Source organism: Cuculus canorus, chromosome 2 (assembly GCF_017976375.1).
Source record: "Cuculus canorus isolate bCucCan1 chromosome 2, bCucCan1.pri, whole genome shotgun sequence".
Classification (NCBI taxonomy): Eukaryota; Metazoa; Chordata; class Aves; order Cuculiformes; family Cuculidae; genus Cuculus; species Cuculus canorus.
In genome coordinates this window covers 15,363,599-15,378,633 of record NC_071402.1, presented here as the reverse complement: position 1 = coordinate 15,378,633, position 15,035 = coordinate 15,363,599, and the positions used below count along the sequence as shown (strand labels likewise).

Sequence of the window (15,035 nt, the reverse complement as noted above, 5' to 3'; positions counted from 1 at the left end):
CAGTTAAGCCCAAACATAGTTCCCTTACTTAACTGAAAAATCTTTGCTTTACTTTAAATCAATTTTTTGAAAATTCATTCAATACCCCTCTGCCTTGCTCAAGCAAGCACTCAAACTGTCATCTGGTCATCCATTAACCAAATGTCATGCCTGAAATATTCATGCATCAGTCTTAATTGAAATTAATTTGGCAGTCTGACTGAGGATCATTTGCACACTAACGCAACTGCAATTAAATGTGGATATTGTCTTTATTTATGGGAAAATTTGTCATCTTTGCCTTTGTAGCATCCTGGACACAACCGCTAACTTACCTCTCATTTTCTACTCTTCAAAATCTTACTGGAGTCAATCCAGTTAAATTAAAATAACAGCTATAAAAGAACATTTGCTTTAATTGTCTTCTAGGTTTTTTGTAACGTATCTTCTTTTCCAGGAAAGAATACATCTATGACAATTCTAGAAATGGTGTTTTACTAAGTAAACGCAACAAGAGCGGGAACAGAATGGGCACGGACCTGCAGCCCGACTTTCTCTGTTTTCAGGTGAAAAATGAAGAGTCCAATTTCGGGGTTGGCTCATATTAATCTATGCTTAAAGTGCCATCAAATGGGGAGTCCCCCAGGCATCTCCCCCAGCCTCTGTAGCTCCAGCCTTCCACCAGCACTTAGATTTGCATGGTGACAACTACCACAAGATGATGTTAAAAAGTAAATTCCAACCAAAAAAAAAAAAACTTTTTTTAATTCATATTGAAATTTGATTTTGAATTGCTGAATAACAGGAATATTGTTTTCAAATGTTCACAGAATACTAGCTCTGACAGGATGGGGCAGGCAGAAGGATGCAGGTAACAGGAAATATGAGGAATTGTGCCTGGAATCCACTGATCACGCACTGAGTGAATATGCTACAGTTAAAGAATTTACCACAATGCAAGGATGCACCCACAAGCTCATTTGTGTCATATAAATCAGCACAGGGTATAGAACTTCAGCCTGAACCCTGTGCCTAACTAAGGCAGGAGCTATTCTCTATATCTTTATCAGTGGTTCATGGGCTTCCCAGGTGAAAAAGGGCTCACACGTAAAGCAATTACATTTTTCTGCGCATTACAGATTTACTCCTAGAGTAGAATCCCATCGTGGCAGAGAAAAAAAAAAAAGAGGTCAAATACAAATTAAGCACGAGGAGTGTCAGCTCCACTGCTGTTATGCACTTTGGTCTTGCTGTACTCGGAAAACCATTGTCCCTACAGAGCTGCAGCAAATTTATTTTTCTTTGAAAGTGTTTGTGTTCCTGCAAAGTTTAAATAATTCTGCAGATATCTTTGGGAAGGTACCAACAAACTAAGTCCAGGGAATTCAGTATTTTGATTTTAACATCTGTTAACTCTGGTTTGACTTTCCAGTGCTTTGGCCTGCACAGATCCAAGTGGTCCAGTCAGCCTAGTTGGTCAAATCAGCCCAGCCAAGTTCCACCCTCAGCAGCTGAAACCAACATGTGCTGCTCCTGACGGTTAAAACTTCTGAAAACCCCCATGACCCTGTCTATTTAAGGCAGCTATTTTAAGCATCTGCCAAAAGCACCCTCCCACTGGCCAAGCAAACAAAACAGTAGTTTTCTTGACAGATGAATAATTAGGTCCTACACACATTTCCGAAGTACCCAACATGCCTGCAAGAAAGCTATTTTTTCATTCCTGTCAAGCACAGTGGTTCATGAGTACCATGTGAAAACAGCATGAACACCTTTTGGAATCAGGAGTAATTCAAGCAAGTACACTCCTAAGTGAAAAGTAAAGGGAGAGCAGTCCAAAGGCATCCCAGACCAATAAAAAGCCTTCAACACTATTCAACATCATACCTAAAGCTGCTACTCATAACAATACATTCACAAACACATCTTTAAGCACGCAGAGAAGCAGCAGTCATCTACGTGGAATGATTACTATCTGCATTGCACAACCTTTAAATCAAATTTCTAGTGTTTTAGAGTTCTGACAGTTACTGCTGATTAATCTAGAGGTAGCAATGTCTAACGGAAGTGCCCTTGGTTAGCCAGACTCTCTACTAGCTAGGCAAAATTAGACAACAGACTGGTACAACTCATAGGAGTATGCACGTCACCTTACTACTCACAGATATAGGATAGTAACTCTAGCAGAAAAGCATGGCAAACCGTCACTGCAGCCTAGTCCCCAGTGAACATCTCTCACCGTCTTCAAATTTCCAATTCATTGCCTTTCAAGGCAGACTACAAGTTGAGCTTCCTGAAGTCTAACATGAGTCTACACTGTCAGTCACTCCAACACAACATAAAAAAGTTAGCTGATGCCTTCTGAAACTTGTCCATCCAAACCAAAGGAAATTAAGAAGGGAATAAGTGTTATTGTTCCATTTCCTCTCTATTGGTTAGAGGCCCAGTCTTGAAGTTAATTAATCCTAGATGTTCCAGTACTGAGCATGTAAATGCAATGCATTATATGCGATCTAGGGCTGGTCACATCTGTTCAGGTGACTTATCATCAAGTTTGCTATGTTAGGTGTTGCAAGGTCAGTACCATTTGTGAGCTTATGTAATTTATTTGCCATATGTAAATACATTGGCTTTAACTGTTAATATGTTAGAATTTTATAGTCAGCCCTTTAACTATGTCAGATGTGCCTTCCTGGTTTGTATATGTGACAAGCCTTATTATATTACAAGATATATAAAGCCCATATTTCTGAATAAATATTAAAAAAAAAAAAAGCAAAGATTAACTACTCCATCTTCACACCATGTCACAGAAATTGGAGAATATCTGACTTTCCCAATATAGAAAGACCTGTTAAATCACAGACCCACAGATTCAACCTCAGTACACTGGCAAATATCCCTAGGAATAATATACATACTTTTCTAGATGTATATGAAACATATCCTGCAAGTTAAAATACTATCATTTTTATACCCTCTGCGTTGAATGACTCAATTCTCCTTCATTTATGGATAAAAATAGACAGGCTAGCAATAGTTTGTGGCAATGCCATATGGAATATGTAAGTCCCAAGTTCTCCTTTCTTCTGACTGCTACAAACGTTTCTGCAGATGCCACATACAGAGTTATTCAAGACAGCAGTTGAATTCTTCGAAAACCTGCACACAAAGTGAGGTACCTCCCTACTTCTAATCTTCCGTGAATGAATAAGAGCCCATAACTTTGCAAAGGCTACCCCATATCTGATGCATCATGAAAGGACTGGCAGTGGCACATCTCAGGTCAGGGCTGATGAGCGGGACAGCTCTGAAGTTCGGCCCTGGGTGGCTCTGAAGTCTGGCAAGTTGTACAAACATGCCTCCTGCTTGCCAGCCAGGGAAGGAGTTTCCCCGGCAGGAGCAGAGGAAGCACATGCACTCACTGTGGCAGAGAGTTGGTAATGCACAAATGGAAAATATCTTCCACGTCCAGGCAAAAGTGGGAAGGGGGAAATCACAGCATTTCCAAGGTGAAGAAACACATACAAGATCAGTGCAAATACTTCCACACTCCTTCCTCTTTAGCAGGACTCAAACGATCTCACAGCATTGACAACTGAACATTGCCTTCTTGCCCGGACGGAATATTTGGGTACAAGAAGCTTACTAAATAATGAGACGGATTCCAAGAGCCCTGTTGCTTGTTCATGGCTCAAGCTAGAAGAAAAATACTTAAAGAGACAGTTATAGATATGCCTCCTGCTTCCTCCACCAATCAAGAAAGTGATTTGAAGCTGTGTTCAGGACTAAAAGGCAAATGGCAGCTTTTTGCAGAGCCTGAGCACCTCAGACGTAACTATCCTGCCAATGCTCAGGCAGACTAAGCAAGAAAACAAAAATAAGTTTTCTGTAGCTGTTAAATAGTTAAAACCAACAAAATTCCAACAAACAGGAGAGCAAAATGGTTTTATCCCAAACAGTGATCTAGAACATGAAATTTTAATATTCAGTTCAGATGTGCAGCAATGATGCTTAGTGTCTACAGGCATACCTTGCAGACTGTAAAGACAGCTTCACGACATGCTGCTACTTATCTAAGAATATCACAGCCCTTTTGAAGGAGTATCTCGGCATCTCAAGCTGAGCCCTTTTTGAGGGCTATATTCTCTTTAAAAGGTTAATAGTGAAAATAAAGCTTCATACAAGGTGTCCTAAACAACCTTCAATACTTTCATAACTAAGATATTTCTGAAGAGAGAGGCTTTGGAGCCAAACTCAGGTCCAAGCTGAAGAAGCCTTTGTGTCCCCATTAACCACAGACCGGCAATTTTATATCTATCATCTTCTGATTTCAAGAAGCTAATGGATTATTTCTAAGGATCATTAAAATTACTGAAAAAGGCAATGTATTGTCTGTAGTGTAAGCTTAAGCTCACTACCTCAAATCAAGGCATGGAAAACTACTGTTTTACTGAAGCCAAAGGCAGCTGGGACCTAATTTAGTGCTTAAAGTTACTCAGGATGAAAATAGAATCTCAATGACATGAAAAACGAGCAGCAATCTTAGTTTCCCCCTTGAGAGCATGAGCCCTGACGCTCACCATTTCTGTGAGATGGTGTAGCATTAAGAGGAGTGGTTTTGCAGCTGTTTTGTATCAAACACTTTTGTTTTGAAAACAAGGCAGTTTTAAGCCTATATAATAAATCAAAGTTATATACTAAATGAAAAGACTGGCTTGCAGGAAGTCCCACAAACAACTAGAGCACCTCAAAACAGTTCCAAGCTACCTTTTCCCCCCTTCGCCTTTTCCTAATGCTCTTAAAATTAAATTCTCATAACTCCTAGTGTAGGAACATTCAGCTACTCATCTGCCAAATCCCATTGACATCCATGGTAATCTGGCTGTTTCCCAGTAAATGCTGAGTATTAGAACAAGTAATTAAAAAAAAAAGGCACAAAACACATCAAAGCCCCCACATTTTAACAAAACCAGTTTCCAGGAGCAAGAAAGCACTTCAGAAATTATTAACATTAAATTACATTCTTTTCTAGACAGTTTTAGCCATAATACAGGACTGGTGGCCCCAGACGCCTTTTCTGCCTTCATAGGCAGAAACACGATAAATACCAATTCTGTGCAAGCCAAGTACACCTCTGAAGCTGTTTGAGTACTCCAGTTTGAGACTCAAGACCTAAACAGAATCAGATGAATTTGTGATATGACAGACAAGAATTTTGTGATATGTAGATCAGGTTTCACTTCCTTCTCCCTTAATTCTACTGTCTAGTCTTTCAATACCCAACTATTTTTGGCAGTTTGTGTCTATGTGTTATTTCAAGAATTATTAAAAGGAGTTACTGTGGCCACACTACGAGGTGTGCCAAACTTACAGGTTTCCCTCATATTAAGTATGGGGACTGAATTACAGCCCTTCCTCTATGCATTTGCTTCCAGTTCTACAAAGGTATTTCCAGCTTATTACATTATTTGTGTTTTTCCTTTTTAACACTTCTTCAGATCAGCTGGTTTATTTTATCATCCTTACTTGTGTATGCAACAATCCCCCCATCCTCTGAGGATTTAATCCAGCATATGGTCATCTGTTGTTGCATAACTTTCTTGAACTCTTCTCAGCTGACATTTTTCATGACTCTTGTTTACAATACAGAAGAAAAGTTTATTCTCTGGAGCAGCATAAGTGTTTCTAATGAATGGGTGGGGATTTACCAATATTCTCCACTCAACACAGCAGGTGACGAAGTATTTATAGACTTGTATTGTACTTTAAAAATATCCTAGTTTATAAAAATAGAGACATTTGTACAATCCCCAGTAGTTAGTTCCACAATAACTCCTACCTAATTGTGATTAAGGTAGGATGCACAATTAAATTTGCAATGCAGAATTAAATTACATCCGATTAGCAAGTTGTCACACAGCCTGAGCCACAGTATCTTCTGTGAGCTCAATGCCAGGCTGCAGCAGGCAAGGCTTGTTAGCTGTGTGGCTCTGACAGAAGCCAAGATGGAAGAGGTTACCCACTGCCACCCTTTCGCTGCTCCTGGTTTTAACCCTGCCTCTCTGCTCACATCCAGAAAGATAATAGCTAGGCACATGCCTCACCCTCTCCTCTCCACACAATCCATGCCAAAAAGCTAACCCGGGTCATAGCTGGGTGAGGGAGTGACTACACTCGCTGTTACGCTGATAGATTTTAGAACAGCACAAATACCTCATTCTGGCTCAGCTACAGCAAGACACGTGCTCATCACACACCTGCCTGCAGCTCTAAATTGTCTTGTCTCGCATTTGTTGCAAACTAGAACCACATGCAGACAAGTAACACACTTGCTAAGCCTAAAACCATCTGAGTAATTTCCTTCAGTCTCTTGGGATATTTCTGTCTTAAGAGATTTGGGGGAAGTCACTGACCACTTCAGCAAACAGCAATGACAGATTATGGTGTTCCTAAACACCTTCTGATTTCCCCACTTCTATCACCTCACTCTCTCATGGGGTTAACTGGTCAGAAGGCTTTTAAACTAGAGCTCCCTAAGCAATTAGTGCAATGAAATGTACATACATCTTGGCTGTTTGCATGTAAAAAAATCTTAGTTTAATTCAAATCCACTTTTGCTGGTAAAAGAAGCCACCACAGCACGCAACAGCTGGGATAAGTGCAGCAGAACCAAGGGACCTTCTTAGCTGCAGTAACACAGAATACTTTGAAGGAGGCTATTTCCTTGCCCAGAATAAGGATTCAGAGGTAGAGAAACCACGAAGTCCAACACTAATCTAAGAGAGAGGACCTAGTTCAGCCACTGCTGCTGTGCTCAAAGCAGAAATTAACTCGCAAACTTCTACAGCCTCAGCAGCAAGTCAGGTAACAGTGATCGCTTGTGCACTTAACAAATAATAATTATGAAGTTGTGCTATGCTACTCTGACAGAACATTAATACTAAAACTGCCACAAGAACATTACTAGGATGAAAACCTGAGAAACCCATAATGAAAAGGAAACATTATGCCACAGTGATGAAAATATAGTAATTCGTGTTAAACTGCTGCCTAAGCGAGGGTTTTTTCCTAGCCACATCTAATTTATACTTATCAATGCAAGCACCTTTCCATAATCAATGGCTTTATTATGCTGAAAAGCAAAAGCCAACTCAAAATGTTACATTAAATTGATAGACACAAGGCCAGACAGGGGGGAGATTAGGTACAAATTGTTCACAGATGTATTTTTTTAATTATTATTATTGGCTATGTTCCACAGCACAGAGGGAGGGGAGTAGAGGGAGGAGGAAAGGAGGGGAAGGGAATCTGAAACTTACTGGTTGACCTCCCCACCATCTGTGATTGAATTTCTCTCGCCCTCGAAGACTGAAGCTGGCATCAAACACTGGGTCATACATCGAATTGCCAACGATTCCATGTGATTCAGGATAGAGTCCCTTTGTGAAGAAGTAGATTAATTAGTAAAACCCTAATGCACACAAATGCAGTTCTTCACTGCTATCTGCAAATACCACTAAGTTATTATAAAATAGGTACCTTAGTAACTGCACACCAGAAAAGGTTGTAACTTTAAGATAAGCACATTTAAAACTGGCTGTAGTAATGAAAGCAGTAGGAGATGGTTGAATTGTGACAAAAAGCACGAAAATGCCTTTTACTTTATACTTCAAAGTATTTTCAAACTGCTTCGAATTTAGAAAGCATCTAAATTAAGCAAAAAAATATGAAAAGAAGATTAATTGGAACTTTCAGTTCCTCTTCATGAATACCCTTTCTGGAAACAGTAATTCACTCTGGTTGCAGGAGTAACACTCAGAATTTCCATTTTACAATATTTTATCTTCACCAGAGCCTCTGTGAGATAAGAGTTACTTCCAAGAAAAAAAAACAACAAGGCAAGTCACCCAAAGCCATGGCCTTATATCACAATTTGTCCAGCAGTAAAGGCAAAGGAGGATGTTTCTGCTCTTTGCCCTTTCTCTTGACTCTCTCCCATCCCCAGCTACTCATGTCTCCATCCCCTCCTTTCTCTTGCCACTTAACATTTGTGCAGACGCTGCAGGAAAGAAAAGGAAGGGATTAAAAATGTAGCTGCAGGTAAGGAAGTCCCTTAGCTCAGCTTTGGGAGTACTGTCACCATCAGACAGGAGCATTTGCAGCCCAGGGTGAGGACAGCCTGGCCGCCAGCCGTGCCACCAGAGTGCCAAAGTGATGGTTCCATTTACCACAGGGCCAACGCAGCATCCAGTAACTCAGCAGCTGTAAATTTTAAGTCAGCTGCTAAGTCATCCGCACTGCCTTCAGCTGTTCCCATGAAGGAACAACTGCTGGTTGTATTCTGGGTAGGATTTCAAGGGTGGTTCCCTGCCCCCAACTCCCCCCCACCCCCCCCCTCTAAGAAACTGTGACCGGTAATTACACAGTAGTACAAATAACTGCAAAAATAAGCATAAGAAGGCACGGGAAAGCTGAAACACAGTGTATAATGGTGAGACAAGCTTTATCTCAGAACTTCAAAATACCGAAGAAAATACTTAACATAACTGAAGGCCAGAAAGAAAGAGAGCAAAGCAGGTTTGTTTTGAAAAAAAAAAAAATCTTCCCACAGGCCACTTTTCTACTGCAATGGAACATTTTATCATCAAAAATTTCTTCTCAAGGACTTACAGTAGCAAGCGTGTACAAGTTGGGGAAGGTTTTTGTAGGGTAGACAGGTCTCATGTAAGGAGAATGTGTTCCACAAGATCCTGAAAAATCAATAAGGAATGCAAATATCAGGAGTGAAGCACTTGGAAATAGAAAACAAAAACAGAGGCATTTGCTGTGACTCAAAATGCTGCAGAGATTGGTTAAATTGTAACTGATTTAAATGAACACTCTGCTGCTTAACACTGGCAGGTCTGTGAGACTGTAGTAAATCCACTTACACACTCTTTGTACTTCACAATAAACACCTGCAATAATGCAGCCAGAGAACTACAGAACCAGCTAAACTTCCACAGACACTTTTCTTCTGGGCTAGCCTCCTTCCAGAGTCCTTTAAGTGTCTTGCTAAGTAAAACAACATGAGAAAACACAGGCTGATTTTAAGCAACAAATATACTAAAGCTGCAGTTTCACAATGGGCTTTGGCCACAGGTCTCCAGATGGCTACACAAATACCATAGCCAGCACAAACAAAGGGGTGGGGGCAGAATGAACAAACCCCACCTTTCAAGGATATGGGCACACACACAAAACACCAGGCTGTACTTAGAAACTCAAGCATACATTGCATCCAGTAGTCCACAAAGCCAGGTGGGTACCAGCTCCCCCCAGGCCAGTGCGGGGCTGTTTGTGGCTGAGGCATGTCCCCAGCCAGGCACTGCACATTCACCACAGCTCCTGCATCCACTTACCCGTATCTTTAACATTTCTGAATCAAGTGGAAAATTTTGTTGGCAGCTCCTAACTAGTCTATAAGATTGCATAACACATATGTACTAAAGATGCATTTTTTTGCTGACAAAACCATATGAAGGTCACCAGCTCTGAGCAGCACTTCTCAAAGCAGCAGCTCTCTCCTCAGTCTGATTGCTGTGCACTGCTTTAGACAGGGTGCTTTCAAGCCACCCAATTGATACCATCTAAACCAAAGGGGACTTTTCCACTGCACTTTCAAGGGAAAAAAAAAAAATAGATCGTTCAGTCAAAGGAACGCTGTGTTTGGCACAGCCCTTCTACCCACCAGCTCCATGCTGACTGCTGTTGCTCAATGAACAATGAAAACAACCAGGCTGCAAGAGGTGGTCTTCCATTTATTGTAAGAAAACACATGTACTTACTCAGCTTTTCAATATTGGGCATGACCTTGTTCCCTTTCTTCATATATGATGCACGGAAACCATCAACAGAGAAGATGATCAAAGGAGGACGAACAAAACTAAAAGCAAAAGCAGCAGGAGTGTAAGGAAGCATTTAAAAAATTTTGGGGTTTATTTCCACTTGCTCACAGAGACTCCAGGGAATCCAAAGTACAGTTACTGCAAATGCTATATGTCTAATTTTTTTTGCTAACTTAACAGATCAGCACAAACTGATAATCTTTACACTTAGTAACATCCAGCGTTGCCTCAGTCAGTGAAACAGTTGAGCTCCAACATAAAAGACATCTTCCCTGAGCAGCTAAAAGCATATAGCCCAAAAAGGCAAGTGCTTACAGAAGGAGGCAGACAAGGGGAAAAAAACAGTATGCATGAGTACCCACCCTAGCATACAATCTGTTGTTAAAAACCACATGTCTCATGATAGCTAGTCTTCTCCACAAACAAAAGTCCATGTGACATTTTGAGGGAGCTCTGTGAGGCAGAGTTCATCCTCAGTATAAAGATGACAATATTTCATCTTATATCTTTACATTTTTATTTACTATTGCTACTGGGAGTTGACAGTAGGCAGACAGAAATGTCCTGGACAGACGCACAGGGCCTTTAATGTTAGTCACCTACTGAAGACGTAAGCAGTCTTCCCTGTCACAAAGAGAAGCAGGGGCTCCTCCTTCTCCAAACTATCAGCTTAATAGCACAAACTGAGCTGCAGCCCAGCACAGCACCTGAGCAGACTCTCTTACCTGTAAGGATAATAGTGGGCCAACAGGCTTCAGGAGTGCCAACTTTCTCAGTGTTATTTTTGTGCTCAAATCAGTCACTAACACAACCTTGTAACCCAGTGCAATTTAAAAATCCTTTTAGTTTTATCTTTCTCAATGAAAGTACATAATTAGATTTAATTCTAATTAGATTTTAGGCTTGAACTGTGTTCACACTTGGCTCAACCTAAATTTTACTGAAATTTGAAAAGCCTAGACCTTTCCACTGACTTCAGAGGAATTTGGTTACCTTCCCTGTAAGCGAAGGAGGCAAACCCATCAGCAAGTAATCAAAGACCAAGAGATCAAGCCTACATATCATACACCACAACTCATCCTGCAAGTCACAGGCAAATGTGTTACAATATTATCAGCCTAATTGTACAAATGGTGAAGCACAGGAAAGCATGTGACCCACAGCCACTCAGCCTGCATGAGAGGGCCAGTGCAGAAACGCAGTGTTCAGGGGCACAGGGCAGAGACCATTGGCCTTTACTCCATTTGACTTTGCACTTGCATGCAAAACACTTACCCAGCTGGACATTCAGGAGCCTTTATCTCTTCACAGTCATCATCCACCCAGTGGGTTTCTCCTACCAGGAAAGTCACATTGAAGTTTTAACAAAAAAAAAATAAAAAAAATTGTGGACAGAGCTACAAGTTTCACTGAAAACATCCAAAAAATTAAAGTCTGGCTCCAGTTAATGGACTGTCTTGTCATACTTCCCATGAATAATGAGCAGGTCCTTTCACAAAGCTGAATAAATAATCTGGTTATACTCTATTAAATAAGATTATCCAAACTAGCACTTGTAGGAGTAGCTGCTAAAACTCGAGTTAGAAGTGTTCTTTGACCACAGGAGACAGTGGTAGTGCTTTATGCACACTGGTCATCTATTTTAGTTTTTTATTTTCAATCCTTCAAAAACAGGTAGTGCTGCTTCTGGCTGTGAATTCCCATCCTTCTCCCCAGCAGCTCTGATGTCTCCATGAGCTGATTCAGCTGGCTAAAGACACCAAAAAAAAAAATTCATTCTGGGGAAGAAAAACAACCCTAAATAGTTTCCAGCTGGTTTAGAGAGCCGATCAGCTCATGGATCAGGTGAGACTCAGACACAGCTAAAAAAAAGCATTCATACTCTTTCAGAGCTAGATTAGTTAAAATTACTTTATGCAATCAACTATTTTCCCAATGTTTTCACTGCTGAATGCTGACTATAGAGTGGCTCATGACTTGCACTTTCACAAGTCAATAGAAAAACAAATTATTAGCTAATGAGCCTCCTTTCCTGAACTCAAAGGTGCTGCAGTTCAATTAAATGAACAAAACAAAAAGCACCTTAGAAAAGATTTGCAGGAAATGTGTCCTGCTGTAATTCCAACTGAGCATGACAGGAGGTGGAGGGACAATTTCCAAGGGGAAAAAAAAATAAAAACACTCAACACACTATCCTCAGACACGAATAAGTGGAAACACTGTTCTCACATAAGGCTTACTCCTGTCAGAGTGCCAGGGCCATTGACATAATTTGTCATTAGCCAATTAAACGAAGATTATATACATTAAAGCTGGAGACATGCAAATTCCTCTGTCTTGACCCACATAAGTGGGAGCTCACAAAAAAAAAGGCAAGAATTGAAAGCTGGATATTTATACCAGTTTTTAAGTGGTCTCAGCCTTAAGTTTCTTTGGGAAGGCGAAGAACGTAATCCATGGGGACTTGCGGGAAGATACATATTCAGTGTGGATTCCCAACAGCAAAATTCACGTAAATTCACGTAAAGAAGAAAAGCCCATTTTCAGTGTATAGATCTGGACTATCATTTTCTGAACTTATGCGGCTGGCCAAAACAGTGTGGAAGAATAAAATTTCAAACTGTAGCACTTCCACTAGTAAAGTTAATGAATGAAAAAGATTAAGAACTAGCTGAGATACAAAAGTGAGAACATGTAGAGCTCATTACCAAGTATCAGAAGACGTGCTCCAGATGGGAGACACATTATACAAGCCAGGGCATGGTCCAAAAGATCAGCTAGAAGATGGAAATAAAGCCTTCATAGCCCTTCTGCCCATCAACCAGTGCAGGCTGTACTGTAGCCATGGTGTATCTAGAATGGTATCATGGTCACCTGAAGCCCATGCCACTCATCTGCAAATTACAGCACTTGTATTCTTTCCCACAAGAAACAAAGCCTACAGGTGTCAGGCCAAGTAGTTTGAGCTTTTGTGGTGGGGTTGGGGAGAGGACAGTGATAGCATGTAGGAATGCTCCATTCCTTCTAAGACCATCCGATATCCCTGCTCTCCCTGCAATGCCAACAAAGCTTCTATGTTTTGCTTTAAACTCTTCATCCACCTATGCCTCTTCTTCTATCATCTCTACAGGCAAAGACAATGTCCTTCTACCATAAAGAAAGCAGACGACTTTGGGCACTTCTACTAGTGCTCAAAAAATTGCAAATGCAATTCCCCATTCTTCCCTCCTCCCAAGGACTGTGTTCCCTCTCAGAAGAAAATTCCTTACTCACAGGGCTGCTTTTTATCGAGATTGGAAAGATAAGATGTAGAAAGCACAAAGAAGTACCTTTGCAAATGACTTGGTAATTAGTACAACAATCTCCTCTACTTAAGCAGTCTTCAGAGCAGTGACAAGCATTGTCGTCATTCCTGGTTTCTCCACAGCGATCTTTGGTACATTCCCAGCCTCGAGCTAAAATATTCACAAGATAAGCAAGAATGAGAGATTATGATCTAAGCAAAAAGTACTCACTCAAACCATAATGGCAACACTCTAGTCGTTAACGTTGGATGCAAAGTTTATAGCCACATTTTAGTGATTTCAAATCCTCTGAAGTAGGCAAGTCAACCAGAAACTAAAACGACTCCTGTGTCCTGCCAAGTACAGAGGGGCTTCTCCACCTGCCTACAAGTGCTTCTGATACCTTCGGGTGTTGTACATCAGGCTTTGTACAACCCGAATGCCAGAAGAAGTGTGGAAAGGAGAAAACAAGAAAGGATCTTTACAGATAAATGGTGGGACCTGAAGCACAAACTAACAACTCTGGTTTTTCTTGGGTAGTCCATTCTTTTTCTCACAGCTACTCGAGTAACCAGTTCAATCCATAGGAAATAAAGGAAGCTGAAAAGAGACTACACAAATGCAAATTGATGCTTTACTCCCATCGGTTCCTCACCACTGGGCAACTGCAGTTATGGGAATGAGAGCTGTTCTTCATGGAGAAGTATAACACGGCCCCTGTACAACACTCCAGCTCTTCTCATCTTGCGAGTGAAGTTGGGATCCAAGGGCCTGTCTAAACTGGGGGGCACTTTCAAGGGCAGTACATTGCTACTTTGGAAAAGGGATATTAGCACATGGCTTTCCATGTCCTGGGCCAACCACCAACAAACTTTAAAAATCACTTTAGATTACGTGCACCGAATAAAAAATGCAACATATCAGTAGTGTCTTTTCCCCCTTTCTCTCCTTCATTTGGCACTTTTTCCATAAATAAGTAATATTTACATATTGTGCATGTGATTGACTTAAATGCTTGTGCTCAACAGCCCCAAGGGCTATGCAGTTGTCCATGTACTTACGTGGACATGGTGCACTGGAGACAGGAAACTGAGGAACTGAAAGTCTGCCCTTTGGTAGCAAATATATTGTGCTGAAAGCCTTCAAAAAGAGGCTCTCATTCTACAGTTATTTACACAAGTACAAAACAGCATTAGCCTAAAATTCAAAAGATTTTGACCTGGAACCAAAGTAGTTTTTTGTACTGAAGTAGCTTACCACTTTTTTGTACCAAGATACTAAAATGAGATCATTATAAACAGAACCCAGGAAGTTAGGACACAAGCATGACACACGCATGGGCAATTATATTTGTAATCATTAGACTTCTCTTCTGGCTGCTTACTTTCAAAGTAGAATTCTCTGATAAAACAAGAAAATATTTAATGGCAAAAGCAGAAGGCACCTGTGTCAACTCTGACCACTGTGCAAACACTCAAGGAAGTGGGTACAACTAATAATTTAAATGCACTATGCTAAGAAATAAAACGTAACTCATAGCACTCTTTGAAGTTTTCCTTGCCTATGACTCATGAAGAAAAAAAAAAAAAAAGAAAATTCAAATTAACCCAGTGCTGTATTTCCATCCCAAGGGTCCATGAATCAAAGTCAAACAGTCCTACCAGTATGCTACATGCATACTGGCATCTGGAAACCAGAGTCTGGGGCAAGGCAACAAGCCCAGCCTGCCACCTGCAGCTCACTCCAAGAGGACCCACACTACTTCTTCAATGCTCCAAGCTTCCAAGGTGCCTTCATGAGTAACCACAATGTACAGCCCACAGGTGAGCATGAATTGCTCCAATATTGTACCGCCTGGGAGAAAAAAAGACAGTTGACACAG

The 15,035-nt window shown here is 40.8% G+C and overlaps 1 protein-coding gene across 7 annotated transcripts in view; it reads right to left on the bottom strand.

Moving 5' to 3' along the window:
- ENPP2 (ectonucleotide pyrophosphatase/phosphodiesterase 2) overlaps positions 1–15,035 on the bottom strand; it is a 75,005-nt gene that overhangs the window by 37,002 nt on the left and 22,968 nt on the right. For all 7 annotated transcript variants that reach the window (XM_054058766.1, XM_054058765.1, XM_054058762.1 and 4 more), the window contains exons 4-8: positions 13,199–13,324; positions 11,145–11,205; positions 9,810–9,907; positions 8,653–8,732; positions 7,302–7,421 (exon numbers count right to left, since the gene is read on the bottom strand). In XM_054058766.1, the coding sequence (XP_053914741.1) occupies positions 7,302–7,421; positions 8,653–8,732; positions 9,810–9,907; positions 11,145–11,205; positions 13,199–13,324 (485 nt within the window). The remainder of the gene's footprint in view (positions 1–7,301; positions 7,422–8,652; positions 8,733–9,809; positions 9,908–11,144; positions 11,206–13,198; positions 13,325–15,035) is intronic.